The sequence below is a fragment of the Pseudopipra pipra genome, chromosome 10 (genome assembly GCF_036250125.1).
Source record: "Pseudopipra pipra isolate bDixPip1 chromosome 10, bDixPip1.hap1, whole genome shotgun sequence".
NCBI lineage: Eukaryota > Metazoa > Chordata > Aves > Passeriformes > Pipridae > Pseudopipra > Pseudopipra pipra.
In genome coordinates, this window is record NC_087558.1 from 8,413,171 (window position 1) to 8,428,799 (window position 15,629).

General features: G+C 37.7%; 1 protein-coding gene across 15 annotated transcripts in view; it reads left to right on the top strand.

The window, feature by feature from the left end:
- ATP11B (ATPase phospholipid transporting 11B (putative)) overlaps positions 1-15,629 on the top strand; it is a 64,910-nt gene that overhangs the window by 3,471 nt on the left and 45,810 nt on the right. For all 15 annotated transcript variants that reach the window (XR_010433034.1, XR_010433035.1, XM_064665951.1 and 12 more), the window contains exons 2-4: positions 11,224-11,340; positions 12,180-12,269; positions 15,378-15,458. Coding sequence is in view for 13 of the 15 variants with exons in the window: in XM_064665951.1 (XP_064522021.1) it covers positions 11,224-11,340; positions 12,180-12,269; positions 15,378-15,458 (288 nt within the window). In the remaining 2 variants the exon portion in view is untranslated. The remainder of the gene's footprint in view (positions 1-11,223; positions 11,341-12,179; positions 12,270-15,377; positions 15,459-15,629) is intronic.

Genomic DNA, 15,629 nt, shown 5'->3' on the forward strand with positions numbered 1-15,629 from the left:
GTGCAGCACCAACACAGAACGAGAGTACAACATGTCATTTGTAAAGCTCGGTGACTTTCTGTTCCGCTTCTAGCTCTGTGGGTTTGTGACAGTGTTTGGACTGTGCTGGGGTCCTGGTGGTGCACATGGAGTGTAGGAGCTGTTGCAGTGGTATTGACAGAAAATAATGATACCTTCAGTTGTCTGGTGAAGTGGTATCCAAAAATTGTTGTAGAATACTTTTGTATGTGTGATTTTAGCTGTGTAATTTTGAACTATTAGTCCTGTCATGTGAAGAAGGGTCTCTGGTTTATCCTTCTAGTTGCTATTATGAGGAGTTTGAGCCTTTTGATCTGTTATCTGTCATCTCAATGATGTACAAAAGATATTGCATGGAGAAAACCTAAGAGCTGCCTGCCTGGTCCCTCTTCTATAAATGACAAGTTCAAGACAAGCAAAGTTGAGCTGTATTTGATAGAAGATCTTTACAATTTAAGAACCTCAGTGCTGCTGTGCACTGACAGCAACTTTTACGTGAGGTATACGGGCAAATGCAGCTTTACTATTTAGCTGTAAGTCAAAAATAAAAAATATAGATTAACCAGAAAACCTAATTACCAGACTAAATTTTATTTCATGGTTATAGGAAGGCTCAGATTGGGAGGAAAGTTTAGAGTTCGTCTAGTCCAAAAGTTCTACATAGCCTGCACTGAGGGGTGATCATAGAGAATGTTTTTGACTGTTTTGTTTTGGTAATCTCTGTCACATCCCTTTTGCTTCCAGATGTTGGTATCTGGTAAGATGTTCTGAGAGAACAGACGGTATTTTGAGATAACTTGCAGTTATTGGCATTGTGAGCAAGGTGGACAGCATTTGATCTCACTGTTTGCCCTGGCATGTGTTTATTATTGTCACTTAATCATTTTGTTGAATTAATTGAATCAATACAGTTAACCCCCTCCCCCCCCAAAAAAGTAATTCCCTGTATTTTTTGAATGCTGAAAGTAGTTTAAACTAATCTAATGACTGAGAATCTAGCTTCTGAAATCACCTTGCTTTTCTGGAGTATCGTTTTCCCCCTCTTATTTGTCATCGAAGCCTCTTAGCCTTTTTGACTAAAATTAAGTGGGTGTTTGTTATTGTATACTATAAAAATAAATGCATATTTTCTCAGAAGAGTTCCCATGGTTCAGAGTGCCCAGCTAATACCTTCTGAATTGTCACTGCAGGATCAGCGAGGTGCGTGTTAGAACAGGCCAAAGGTGGCATTATGGCCTTGGTAGAGTAGCTTGAGAGCTGGGGGTTGGTGACTCCCCTCATGTCAGGAGAAAATGTGGCCTGGTTTTTTTTCTGCTAGAGATATTCTTTGATCTGCTGGACTAGTCCTCCCATTGTGTTTGAGTCTTCTACCCTTATTTTCTTTCTGTATTCTGCGACTGCTGAAGGCTGATACATTCTCAGCACAGTGTGTTCCAAAGCGTGCAGAACCTGGCCCTGCCTTCAGCCAGCTGTGTGTTCCCAATGGAGACATCCGCTCTGTCCTCTCTGGGATTTTTTAAGTCTTACCTCGTAAAAAATTAAACCCTAAATTTAAATATTGCCTACCCAAACTTAATCAAAGCAGTAATGAGACTGTGTCTTTCAAAGACTGTTTTAAAAATAGGAAGATCAGCGTTGTCCAATGTGCTGCCTTGCTGTGAGACTTGGATTTCTTTTTTTTAAGCAGCAGATTTTTTGTTGTGCCAAATTTCCACTTGTCGCTCAATAATATGACTATTTAATTGACTGTATGATATTCCTGCACTAACAGGTCCTCTTCCCTCACTAACTACCATCTATTTATGTTTTATGTGACTAGGGGAGAAAAATATTATTTTGTTGACAAAGAGCAAAAACTTTTTGTGTTCTAGTCAGCAGGTAGTATTTGGGGGGGTGGTTCAGGGTGAATGCCTCTTCTTAGTGTTGCTTATGACCTCTCACCAGAAGGTAAAATTCATAATCTAAGGCAAGTACATATGTGCTAAATTTAATAACATTCAACATGTGTTTTGAATATCACTGGTATTTGTTTTTCTAGTTTTAAATGGATTGACTGACTTCATTAAAACTGACATTTGCTTTCCTCGGGATGGAGAGATAGGAGTTATAAAAGAAAACTATAATAAAGCATTTAAATTTCATTGAAAGCCTCATGACTTGTGCCTTTCATTGGTGGTCTCTTTATTGTACTTTAATGCCCTCAGTAGTTACAACTCGTTTTTAAACTATTTCACCAGGGAAAAGGTATCTACATTATACCTCTCCAAAAAATCCTCTAATTTCTAGCACAAAATCTGTTTGTTAAGCCAGCAGATAAGAACTGCAGCAAGATAGATCTGACAAAGTGCCTCTGTAAATGCAAGGTCATATCTTTCAGCAAAACACAGGTGACATATTTGCAGCTAGACTTTTTTTTAACCTTACTTTTTTTTTTACAAACCTCTTTTCAGCTGCTGTTGAAAAAACCACTTAGCAATAGTACGGGCCATGATAGAAAAGATAGAAAGTGGGACTGACAGCTACACTGTGATTTGAAAAACAAACCCCTGCAATTCCTTGGCCTCCCACATGCAGTGACTTAAGAGGATTTTTTTCCTTATTTACTTTGAGCAAAAATAAGCATGGGAAAGGAAAACTTTACTGTAAATGGGAAGGAGACATAATGATGTAGACAAAAGGCAAGCTGGCTGTTTTCATCCTGAAATACTTTACCAGGGGAAGAAGTTTCAAATGGTTTAAACCAAAAAAAATATCTTGTTATATGTTGCTGCATTTTGTTACTCCTTTGCACATTTTTGTGCTTAGTTTATGGGTGGCTGTGCCAGTTTTTTCAGATATTTTACATATCTGTTTGGAAGGGGAATCGCAACAAAGTAGAAAGGATGCTTAAGATTTAGTAGGCTTTAAGGATAAACTAGTTTGTACACATGTCTGAAAGCAGGACATTAAACTGATACTTAGGTCATAAATCATATTTGAAATGGAATTAAAACTTAAAGTGCTATTCAATGGATGGAGCAGACTCACAATTTAGTGTTTTTACAGATCAGGCTTTATCCGAGCGTGTTAAAAGGAAGAGCTAGACAGTCCTAGCTATGAACGAAATTCTCTTGCTGTGAAATTTGTTGAGCAGCAACTGTCAGCAATTGTCAGTGTAATTTTGGCACACATTTTGAAAAAGCCGTAAGATTTATTATCTTGGGGTGATTCTGGGGGAAGAGATATTTGGAAAGGTTTTTTTTTCCCCATGCTGAAGGAAAATGTGAATTAGACTTGCAGTGCCGGAGCTGATTGGCATAAGTAGCTATTGCTGCTAGAACCAATCCAGATATTGAAAACAGTGATTTTCAGTATTCTTATGGGATAGCGGTCGTATTAGTAGCCCAGAACAGGAGCCCTTCATGCTTGTGTAAAATACTTTTACAAATGACTCTTCAAAGCAGTGAGTAAACAGCATTTCATTTTAAGATACTGGTGCATATAGGATGCAAATGTGTGAAGGAATTCTGTATTTGTCCTGTCATGGACTTGACAAATGTAATGTTTTTATGGTGAAATTGTTATCTACAAAATTGGAGCTGCTTTCTAGTTTTAAGTGAAAGTTCATAACCTGTCACAGATTGGAATGCCTTATTAAATATTGAACATCTGCTATAACCTTACTTAAATGAATACAGGGAATGTGCAGAAAGGATACAGTTAGGGTGTGGGGGGTTTTGTTACTTTTTTCTGAGATACCATGGTTATTCAAGGTAGATGAAGGATTTGTATGTTAAATGTTTCATTTACTGCATTGGTTCTGTATTTCTTAGTGTGACCTGTTTAGTAGCTGCTATTTCTGTCTGATTGATTACTGCAGAATTGTGGCACTTTCCATATTCAAGGTACTTTATATTTGAGCAGCGTTCTTAAAAGTGATTTGTGATTTTGGGGATCTCAATTCTTATTTTACAAAATATGGTGCCCTATAGTTGTCTCTTGAGAGGTATCTGAAATCACCCGTCAGCTTTGAAAATCTTGCCCAGTCTCTGTTCATGCTTGAGGGGGAGATGATATTGCAGATATGAACAACTAATTGCTGGAGCCCACAGAGGCAAACTTTTAGTTCTGAGATTAAAAAACTGTGTATTTGGAACTTCAAAGGCATCTTCATTTCCACTTATTTAGAGGAATGGGTGCTTTGGGAAGCATGGCAAAATACCAAATATTCTGGACCACAGATCCTGTCAAACTTCAACTTCTCACAAACTCCTTGGACTTTAACATTTTTTATAAAGAAAAAGAGAGCACTGACTGGCCTTGAAGAGTAGCGACTAGCCCTGTCTGAGACTGAGGTTTGCTTCTTAGAATCTGGCTGTTAACTAAGTTTCTTCCTTCATTTGAGTTGAAGACACATTTATTGTGAAGACTGTTTTCTGCCAAACAGCATCTGAGCAAAAGTATCACTGGATCTGTTATTGATAATCTTCATAATCTGTGTGTCTGACTATGACAGGGAGCATCCTAAAATAAAGCAATGAATGAGGAATGTATTACAGACATTTTATTGGTTAAATACATTGAGGCAAGAGGATAAGCCCATACAAACTGGCCTTGAACACTGCAGGAAAGGAGCATCAGCAGCTTTCCATACCAAAGCCTTACCACCCTCACAGGGAAAAATTTCTTCCTTATATCTAATCTAAATCTGCTCTTTATCAGTTTAAAGCCATTACCCTTTGTCATATCAGTACATGCCCTTGTAAACAGTCCCTCCCTGGCTTTCTTGTAGTCCCCCTTTGGGTGCTGGAATAATAATTCTGTAGGACAAATGTGAATGTTGGCATTCTTTTGAAGACAGTCACAAGTAGCTGTTATAAGGCTTTAGGTTTGTTTTATCATATGAAATCCAAAATGCTTTGTAAATACTGTGATTTGGATTGTGAGGAGGGTAAGAAAGCCATTTCCTGCATTGATGCAAGTCAGACTATTTTAGAATTAAGCATTGTACCTGAACCTCTGTTAAAATTCTTTGCTGCTCACAGGAACCAACCATGCCATAACAGTCTTGAGAGCACTGTGTTAGAAAGCATAACTTGCCTGCTCAGCTCCCTTTTCCGTTCTGATTTTATTGATGTTACAAGACCAGTATGTTTGGCATCAGTGACCAGAGCAGAGGAACTGGCGCAGGGAAGTATGTTAGCAGTGAATGAGGCCAGTTGACCTGGCTTGTTATGTTTGCAGATAAATAAAGAGAAGACAAATGATTTTTTTTTTTTTTTAATTTTAAGTAGGGATTTTCCCAGGTTACTTCTGTGGACATTTTGAAAAAATAAGGCAAAATAAGAACAACTTGAGCTATATGTAACCAGGACTTTGTGATGAGCACGAGTACAACTTTTCTGAATATAGCATGAGGCAGATTTTTTAATGTAGTAAAAGGACAGATTATTGCTTCATGATTTCTCAGGCCTTCTTTCCTAGAGGGTGTGTTTTCACAAAATAATGTAGTCTGGTTATAGGTCTTTTAGAAGGTTACAGCATGATTTATTGTCAGATATTTTAAACAACCGTAGATACAGTAAGTGGGAAGAGGAAGTTGCACGAATGGTGCATGGCTTTTAGTACAGTTTTATTTCTTTACTGCAGTGGTATTTAAAAGGGGAGGAACAAACCATGTACACATCAGGGTGCTTCAGCTGATTCACTACTTTAGTTGTTAGAGCAGTGTTTAAAATTGCTGTGAGAGGCTGTTTCCTCCTTCATGCTAACCTTTGATATGGCAAATTCAGTTTGACCAGTGCCTAGTTATATGACTGAAAGAATTATTGGCTGACTGTATAGAGTACAAATTTACACAGACTTCTGAAAATGGGCATGGAGTGTGAATAGATCATCTTATCTGACAGAGGGAAAAGTATTCTATGTATATTCAGAAGAAAATCCAAAGCAAGAAAATCCATTTCCTCAAAACACCTTTAATCAAAATATATCTTGACAGCAGTGTAATAGCAGACTTTTGGGCTGTCTGCCAGGAGATGTGGTGTTCTGCTTCTGCAGCCACGATCAGTCAAGTCACTTCCTGGGGAAAAAGGGTTTCTGAGACCAGGTTTTCATCTGTTTATTAGTTTTATTGGGTAGTACTTGATAATCAGATGGCTTATGGGGGATCTACTACTTTTCCTAGCACTGTCCAGTGTGGTTTTTGAAATGAGGAAGAGGCTCTAAATGAGACTTCTTCTTTCAAACCCCTTTCACTGAAAAGTGGTCACATAGCAGAAGTTCTTTTGGCAAATATAAGTTTGCTTTTTTTACCCCTGTAAAAGCTGTGAGGAATGAATGAGAAACCCTGGGAGATGATGTTCAACCATGCCAGCTTTATTCAAGTCACAGGCAAAAACTGCCTGTCACATGATTCGTAATTATCGATGTTTGTATTGCAAAGCTTGACACAGCGATTGGTTTGTTGTGTGCTGGTCTCATGTCACTAATCCTTGCTGAAAGATCCATGAATTTCTGCTGTCTCACTTCACAGTGCTGGGGAGGGTGTGGGGAGGGTGTACGTGCACACTGCCCTACGTTAATAGTGGTATTGAAGCATTATATGTGTATATATGTATATATATATGCAGTATATGTGTATATTATATCAACAAGTTGACCACAAAAGCTGTTTTTCTTTTCTTCCTTTACGCTTGCAGGTGTTGGGAGGGTCTCTTTTTGTAGTGCAGCTTCTCATTTGCTTACTCTGTGGTTGCCTAACTCATTGTGTGTGTTAATAATGCTTCCTCAGCAGCAATATAAAACTCTTCTTTCATAGTAAAAGCTTTTGTCACCAGGCAATTGGCATGACCATGCAATTGTTTTAGGGAACTGACACATTAAAAAAAAAATAAAAAATAATAAAAAAAACAAGTGGGAAAAATGGTGGGGGTTTGGTTGGATCAGTTTTCCAATCCACCTTATCCGATGGCTACATGGGCAATTCTGGTACAGTGGTTGAGATGGAGACAGAATGTAGGAAGGGGTTATTTGGGGGTGGCTGTTGAATCCCATTTCTTTCATGAAATAAATTGCATAAAATTGCAGTCAAATATTTCTCCTCAGTTCCTCAGGGTATGTTTTCTGTGCTGTTTTAAAGGGACCTAATTATTGCACAGAGGATGTCTTTGTCTAACTTTTAGAACAGTAACGAAATCACTGCTGAAGGAATTTAGTAAAAACTACTTCGTCTTTGGTTAGAGTCATTGCAAATTTATAAAAAAGGAAAACTCTGAATCACTTATTTCTTCTTTTTCTTTTTTTTCCTCAAAAGTTACTTTCATTTGTGCTTTGTAAATCAGCTTCACTCAGGCACTTTGTATTGTATTTAAGTGGTATGTGTTTAAACTATATTCAAAAACAAACATGTCAAGTTTATCTGGGTGCAAAACTTCTATTGGGAATGTGTAGATTGAAATTAAGTGAGGGATGTATTCCAAGGGTAGATAACTCTTGGTTTGTGTTGATAAATCAGCTGAAGGGCTGAACTTTAGCTAATAAATGTAGATTTAACTTGCAGCATGAAGGGGGGAAAATCAGGTCACTTTATCTTATGGTCAAATTTTATTTAAAGCTGACTCATGTAATATATATGCCTGTAATATACCTTATCAAGAAGCCTTAAATATCAGATTCTGTAATACATTCAGCATCATTTGTGATGTCATCAATTATCTGTGCACTTGGGTAGAAATCACTTCACGAGAGAACTGCAGGAAAACTAACTTTTGTTGAAAGATATTGGTGACAATCGTTTTGCAAGACTCAAACTTTAATTTGGGGATTCTCTGCTCATGCTGTTCAGCTGCAGAAATCCTTTGACAAGGGCATGTTACCCTACTTCTGCAGCTGAGTTAGAGAATGACGTTAGAAAGAGAGAACTGTCTAATAAGTGAAATTAGGAGACAGTGTGCTTCAGCCTGCTTTGCTGGCTGTGTACAGTTACCGTGCAAAATCCCTTTGCCGGGCAGAAATTTGGACTACAAATCAGTTTGTGTCAGGAGCAGGCTCAATGACCAGTCACGTAGTTTGAGAAGTGTTAAAGACATTTCAGTTCTTGAAAATTAAGTTCATTGTCTGTGCAGAATTTTCCTTGGAGAGATGTGTAATGAAAATTTCTCTGGCAGATCTACTTGGTTGTGGTCTGGCTAATTATGAGATGACAGGGATGCTGGGTAATTTCAAATGATCTTTAGAAGTTACAGTCATAAAATTTAAGAAATCTGGGTTTTGTTCCCAGCTCTGACACTTATTTCCTACTGTGACTACAGTCAAGTCACTAAGGTTGTCAGGGATGTCCTTTTCCAGCCACAGCTCTGACAACTGAAGGGTTTTTGTCCCCAGCCTGCCTTGGGTGATCTGCTGACTGCTCAGCTTCTGAGCTTTCTCTGTGGCAAATGTCAACAAAATGGAATTAAATGTGTAAAGACTGCAATTTTAAGCTGTTTTAACTGCACAACTGCACCTGTAAAATTGTTTGGCCAGAGATTCCGATTTGGAAAATAGATTTCTTTTAATCAGTTGAGTCTGCTTCAGCAGATGTATTCTTCTCTGATAGAAGTGCTTGTGCAGTGAGGCTGGAATTGTACAGAGGTCTTTACTCTTCATAATAAAAATGTCATCAAACTCATCAACTTTCAGGTGCTCAGATAGTTGCCTAAAAAGGGCATATAAAAAATTCAGTGATACTGTAGTCACTCTGAAATCTTTCGTTTATCTTTTAATAACTTTCAGCAAGTGGCATGGAGATTAGCATTTTTCACTGTCAGAAAGAAGACTGCCACTTGTTTTCTTTGCTTTTTCTGGTTTTATTTCCCTTGCTTTACATCTGTTTGAATTTTTTCAGGCTGTAGAGTATGACTTTCCAAAGTGAGAATGTCTGGTGTTTTGTGAGTGCCAGACATTTTCTGAGATAGAAGAGAGCTGTGTACCTAGTCTTACTAATTAGGCACATTTTTTCTTGCTTGCAAAACCCTTTTATTTGTGGCATCTTCTGGATTGATTTAGAAATAATGTGTCACTAATGTCAGGAATCCAAAATGTTTCTGCTGCAAACACTGTTCTCTTTTTAAATTTTGTGTCATCATTTAACAGGTACTTTTTTTTTCATCTTACTTTCATGCTTGTATTTCTTAAAGCTGTGAACAGTTCCTTTCTTTTTGCTTTTGGCATCCTATGTATTTTCTCCTGTCCTTTCCCCTATCTACTTTTTGTCTCACTGCTCCACTCTTATCTTTAAACAAGTTTTCACCCTGGAGCTTGTGACTAGACCAGCCTTCCACTGCTTGTCATCTAAAGTTTGTTCTCCTTCAAATCTCTTTGAAAAATTCCCCTTCCTTTCTTTCTCCCTTCTTTTTTCTGGACCTCTTTCTTTCTGATGGAGAAGGTTTCTCTGGTAATGATGTCAAACACAAAAATTTGTATGTTTGAGAGGATTCTTTTTATTATTACATTACTTTAAAATGACACCATCCTGGATGTGAACAGACCTAATGCCCTGTGTTAGAGATATTCATGGATTAAAGAAAATTCTCGATGGGTTATAACCAACCACTTTTTGTGTCACTCATTGTGCTCACTGTTTATCATCTGTAGTTAACTGGTACAGAAGTATCTTCTTCTGGAGTTCTGTGAAGTGTCAGTTTTTATTTGTCATCATTCAGGGTCTGAGCCTGGTTTCACATGTGAAGCAACACAACTGCAAATGTCGTTTCCTCACCTGCAGTAGTGGAATTGGTAATGCCCTTCCTAGCTGTTCCACCAGTTGTCCTTGCACGTGGCATCAAAGAACAAGGAGATTGTGGACACAGTGCAAAGTCAATTCTGAGATTAGGAATGTGGGTGGTGTTGGCGCTGAAATTCAGCACCTCACAGACAGTCATTGATTCCTGATTGAACAATTAACAGTTCCAGATTTAATTTCACTGGTTTATTTCATGTCTTAGAGCTTTTCTCTTTTTATTTTAGTAGTTTTCTTGGCCTGTTGTCTGAATTATTACTGTTTTATTGTGTTGTTTGTTGTCTTTTGGCATCACCTGCTTGTCCAGGTCAAAAAATTATTGCTAGGAAGAGTTCTGGTGAGTCATGTAGCCCCAGGAAAGGCTCTATTAAAGATAGACTTGAATGACCTAGATACAAGCCCTTGTGTTACAGAGACATTACAACCTTCCCACATGACTTATTTTGGTTTTTAATTCTTCCTTTCCATAAGAAAGGAATGTTGGTTTGGTTGCCAATATCCAGACTAAGTTTTCCTACCTGCAGCTTAAGCCTACTTGCTTCTGTTGTTCTTTGTCCTTTAAAGTACCTCTTTTCTCAATGGAACAGTCTTTTATATATCAGAAGATTTGCTAGGACATCCCAAGTTTCCTCTCCTCTAGGCTAAATGACTCTAATTTGTTTGCTCTTTGCCTTTTAGATTGTTCAGCCTTGCGTTATAAGTCATGTTTTTAGGATCCCTTGTGGCTCATGTTCCAGTCCTCTGGGTGTTGTCCAGTGGGTTCCCAGTGCTTTAGCTGTGGCTCCCACTTCTTCTCCAGCCTCCTCAGCATTGAAGGCCTTTTCCTCAGTGGGATGACATGGATGACTCAGAGTTGTTGGATGAATTGGTGGTCATGACAGGAAATCACATTTGAGATTTGACAAATTGTTACTTCTTGGAGATAAAACCTGTTTGGAAAAACAGTATTGTCTAGTCAGATGCATATGCTTTTGGTTTTTAGCTGGTGAGAATCTTTTCAAAATCCAGTTATCACAGCATACTAGTATAACTTGTTTATTTTGACCTTTTATTTTTTTCAATAATCAGTTTTATGAACGCAACTGTGAGGTTTTGTAATTTAATTATATTTTCATCTTCATTTCTATTTCTTCTTTTTTAAGTTTCACAAGGTTTCAAGTTTGCATCTCTGTCCTTCTTGAGAAAGGATTTTTTTAATTTTATTTTTCAGAATGAGTACACAACCTCAGAATTGAGGGAGGGTTTTTTCCCAATTTTTGAAAATACTATGGACAAAACAGACTTCAATTTTGTACATCAATTTTCTTTACTATACAAGAGCCACTATTCTGAAACTGCTGCTTGATATCTGTATATCATTTTTCAGAACAAAGTGTTAACAGTTTTAGAAAACAGCAGCTATTAACAACCTTTCTCAATCACCTCTTTTTTATTTTATGTTTTAGGGTTTTGACCCACCACATCAAAGCGATACAAGAACTATTTATATAGCAAATCGTTTTCCCCAGCATGGCCATTATGTTCCTCAGAAGTTTGCAGACAACAGAATCATATCATCCAAGGTAAGGAATCAATTTCTTGTGGGAAAACCACTTGATGTGTTACTTAAAAAGTTGTTTGGTAGATGTGCAGGTGTGTATGATGTCTAGTGGTGCATATACAATATTCAAAATGAAACAAACTCTAAACGTTTTTGAGGGAAAAGCAAGGTTGCTTCCTATGTAGTTTTTCTCCTCTCATCCTTCTTTCCTCAAAGCCTATTAAAGTACAGAGCAATCAAGCCTGTTGGTCAGGATTTCTGAAGGAAAGTAGGTTTTAAACCAGTGCTGGTCATGTCTGGATGTGATGCACCAAACTACTTAAAAGGAAGGGTGAAGCTGGTTGTGAGAGTTTTTAAATTAGCCAAATTGAAAGCTAATACTCTGCATAAAATAAATCAGCAGTGGACTGCAGTTGCAGATTCCCTCCTAGTGTGTTCTTGGATTGAAATCAGTGGAGCTGGTGGTGGGATGTGCCTTGTCACTGTGGTGTTGGAGAGAATGTTACAGCTGCAAGAATTAAATTTCTTCCCTGCTACCCAGGATGCAAACAGCCAAATGACTCCAGCTGCCCCTATCCCAGTGGGTAGGAGAACATTTAAAACGTGGCCTGTACTGGCAATGCAGTTGCTACCCCTGCTTCCCTGCTAGCTGTACTTGAAACAGAAGGAGAAAAAAACAACAAAAATTGGATACAGCAGCTCTGTGTGGGAGAAGACCAAGACCAGGAGAAGGTTTGGGGGAGGGGAGATGGAGAATGAAAAGATTTAGCTTAACAGACTTTAATGGGATTGGAACTGAATTTCATTGAAAAATTGTTCAGTGTGTCATAATTACTCTTCTCTCTCTTTTTTTCCCTTCAGTATACAGTGTGGAATTTTGTTCCAAAAAACTTATTTGAGCAGTTCAGAAGAGTAGCCAACTTTTATTTTCTCATTATATTTTTGGTTCAGGTAAGTTGAATAATACTCAGGAAATTGCAGTTTATGTTGTAAATCTGCCACTGATTTTTGTTCTGTGAATTTAGCTTCTCTACTTACATATTCTGCCTATAAAAAGAACACATTTCCAGTTTCTCTGGGAAAAGAACATCACTTTAAAAATAATTATGTCCAAATTTAAGTGTTATTCTTAGGTTTTATTATGAATGCCAGTGTATTTAAGTGTGCAGCTTTAAAGCCCATTGCACTGACAGCAGAGCGACTCAATTGCCTCAAAATACAATTTTAAATCTTGTAAGGTAGTAACGAAATTCCAAATAGGCTTCTTATTTTTGTGGACATTGGTGGTTGAATAAGCCAGGAGTTTTACTCTGTGTTTTTAAGTGCTTCTTGGACATTTGTGTGCAGAAACGCAGACATTCAGGTTCACTGGCACCAAACTGGGCAGTGTGCTCGCTCTTGAGCTGAGCAGAGATTAGTGTGTATTCCCAGTGTAGGAGGAATCTCGCTTTTGTAAATCAACAGACTATTGTGACACAGTTCTAAGATCCTGACATTCAATTTGTTCAGATGAAATGAACCCACAGGTGTTACAATTTGGGTTGACAGTTTGTCAGTTTTGAAGATGTCAGTTAATGCTGTTATTGTTACAGTACAGGTCAGAAATACTGCTGTGGCTTTTGTAGCTTTTTTGTTCTTCTTTTAATGAAGAACATCCACGAGTATATTATGACAGTCTGTACGTTTTCGGTAATCTTTGCACCCCCAGCTCTGTAATTGTACTTGAATTCTGTGGAGCTATTGTAGGCTTAGCAGGTGAAAGGAGAAAGAGTCTAAGGAGAAATAGTAACTTTTGAAAGACAAATTAATATCTGAGGCAGAGACAAGATTTTGGGGTACACAAACTTTTCTGTTATTATAAAATAGAATGCTTTGAACGTGTGCAATCCTCCACAGTGATTAACCAACATTTAATAGTATGCATCTGAAAAATATGGCACCTCATTTGACAAAAAACAGGGATAGTGAGGAGTTCATAAAATTTGTCTGTGATTGTGCAAGATGTCAGTACTGGTCCAGTTCTGTAGTTTTGAATCCATTGCCTCCTGTGTCCCTTGATCTTGTTCTTTCACATTTAGAAAGAATGACCTTTCTAGGCTGAAAATTCCTGTGTTGGGAGTCACTAAAGTCATACTGTTCTAACTTTGTCTGACAGAATGTGTTGTCCATCGCATTTTCCTAGTTAAGAGTATTGACTGTGTCATTCCTGTTGTGATGTTTCATGCTGTTTAAACATATTGTAGCTTGAGGAACATGGAGACATGCTGGAGATAGTACATAAATGTTACTTAAAGTAACCACAGCCAGTATTGCTTTTATTTCTTTTTAATGCAGATTTACCCCTTTAGTTCAATTTTGTGTCACATTTCTTTCAAACTGTTGAGTTCAGTAATATCTAAATGTGATGTCCATGAACAAATAGAGATCTAAAGGCATAACTTCTATTTTGAGTGTAATCCTGTTTTCTTTGTGACAAGTGGATGCCCTCATGTGTATGGGAAATGTCTTGTCTATGTGCCTGCATTCTTGGAAATAGAACAGGAGAAAAGCTGCAGTAGTTTTTGTTCATTTGTTAGAATGTTTTTATTCAAATCCCATTTGGAAGTTCATTAATATCTAATTTATTTTTTTTTATATAAGGCAAAGGTGCCTTTTAAAGTTGATCACCATGGTATATTCCCTGTCATACAAATCTCATGTGACCAAGATGCAGAATCTGTCATTACCACCTTGTTCCACTGGGGATGGCAGAGCTGGGGCAAAGTCTCAGTGTGGGATTTAACCTTGCAGTGCAGTCCAGTCCACGTTGTTCACCACACACGTGCATGCCCAAAACATGGTGACAGACTGCATTTTGGTGACACCAGGTGTGTGTGGATGTGTGTCCAGCTGTGTGGCAGGCAAAGGACCATGGTGTTCTGGTGAAAGAGGCAAAGGGAGCAGGCTGCCATGACAATTCCACCAACACAAAACCTGCTTCATTTTCATATATGAGCCTCTCTTGATAAAGAGTGAGAGAGTATAGATGGCAGAAATGTCATCCATATCACCTAAATCAGGTGCTTTTGGCATGGGTCTTCTTGGACAACATGCTGCCAAGCTGAAATTGCAGTGCTACAGTTGAAGAACAATATTGCAGGCTATGTCTCATTTTTATTGTGTTCCATAAATTGTCTGTTTCAATGGCAAAAGAAATAAACTCATGCATGCGTTGTAAGGTGGCATAATCTGTTTTCTCTGTGAGGCTCTTGGCTCTTAAGAGAGTAAACTTCATGTATGATTTTGTTTTTTCTTCTTTAATGATTCCCAAAGCAATGCCATAGGTCTCAGGTAAAGTGGATCCAATCAGTGTCTGTGGTTTTGAATAGTTCCTGTGTATATTTTCTTTGCAGCACTTGACCGTGTTGTTTTTTTCCTGCAGCAGAGGAGAAGCACTAACATCCCCCCACATACAGAATCTTAGTGTGTACACTGCACTTTTGGCATGCCAGCAACAATAGCACAGATTGTAAAAAATGCATGTTAACTTGGGGGAACTGGAAAGGTGCAGTCTGAAAAAGAAAATGTTCTCTAATATCTAAACCATTGGAAATTACTGTTTTTAACTTTATTTTTTCACTTCTAAAATGGATGATGTTATACTCTACATTGCTGGTAAGCAGTAGATTGTATAGAATGTTGAAACAGCATCATGAAATGTAGATTTCTTTCCTTTGTAATATACTTCCAAATTCATCTCTGTAGAATGGAAGTATGTCTTCCTTTTACTAAGGACTCTTAAAATTGTCACATGCATTATAAATGTGACTAAGGCTGCTCTGTTACCTAGAACCTTTTGTTTGCATCATTATTGACATGTATTTAGGTGTCAGAAACTGAGTTTTGCTCCAGAAATATTGCAGGAAGTGCAGTAAAAACACTCATATATGAGATACTTGGAAAAGTATCATCTTGTTGTCATCTTACTTTATTAGGGTGGTTTTTTGTTGGCTTTTTTTTTTGAAAGTACAATGGTAAAAATAAAATTTGAGCTAATGTTCATATTTTCTTCCCTTTTAGCTCATGATAGATACCCCTACCAGTCCTATTACCAGTGGATTGCCATTATTCTTTGTCATAACTGTGACAGCCATAAAACAGGTAAAGGGGAAAAACCTTGTGGCATGAAGGCTTTTGAGGGTAAAGTTACTTAACAAAGTCTGACCAAGAAAATGCTTAGATACTAAAAATACGTAAAACAGTGTAATTTTTAGAAAGGATTTTGTATTTAATGTTTCTTTTTAGATGCTTGAGCTTCAGCATTTGGTTAGT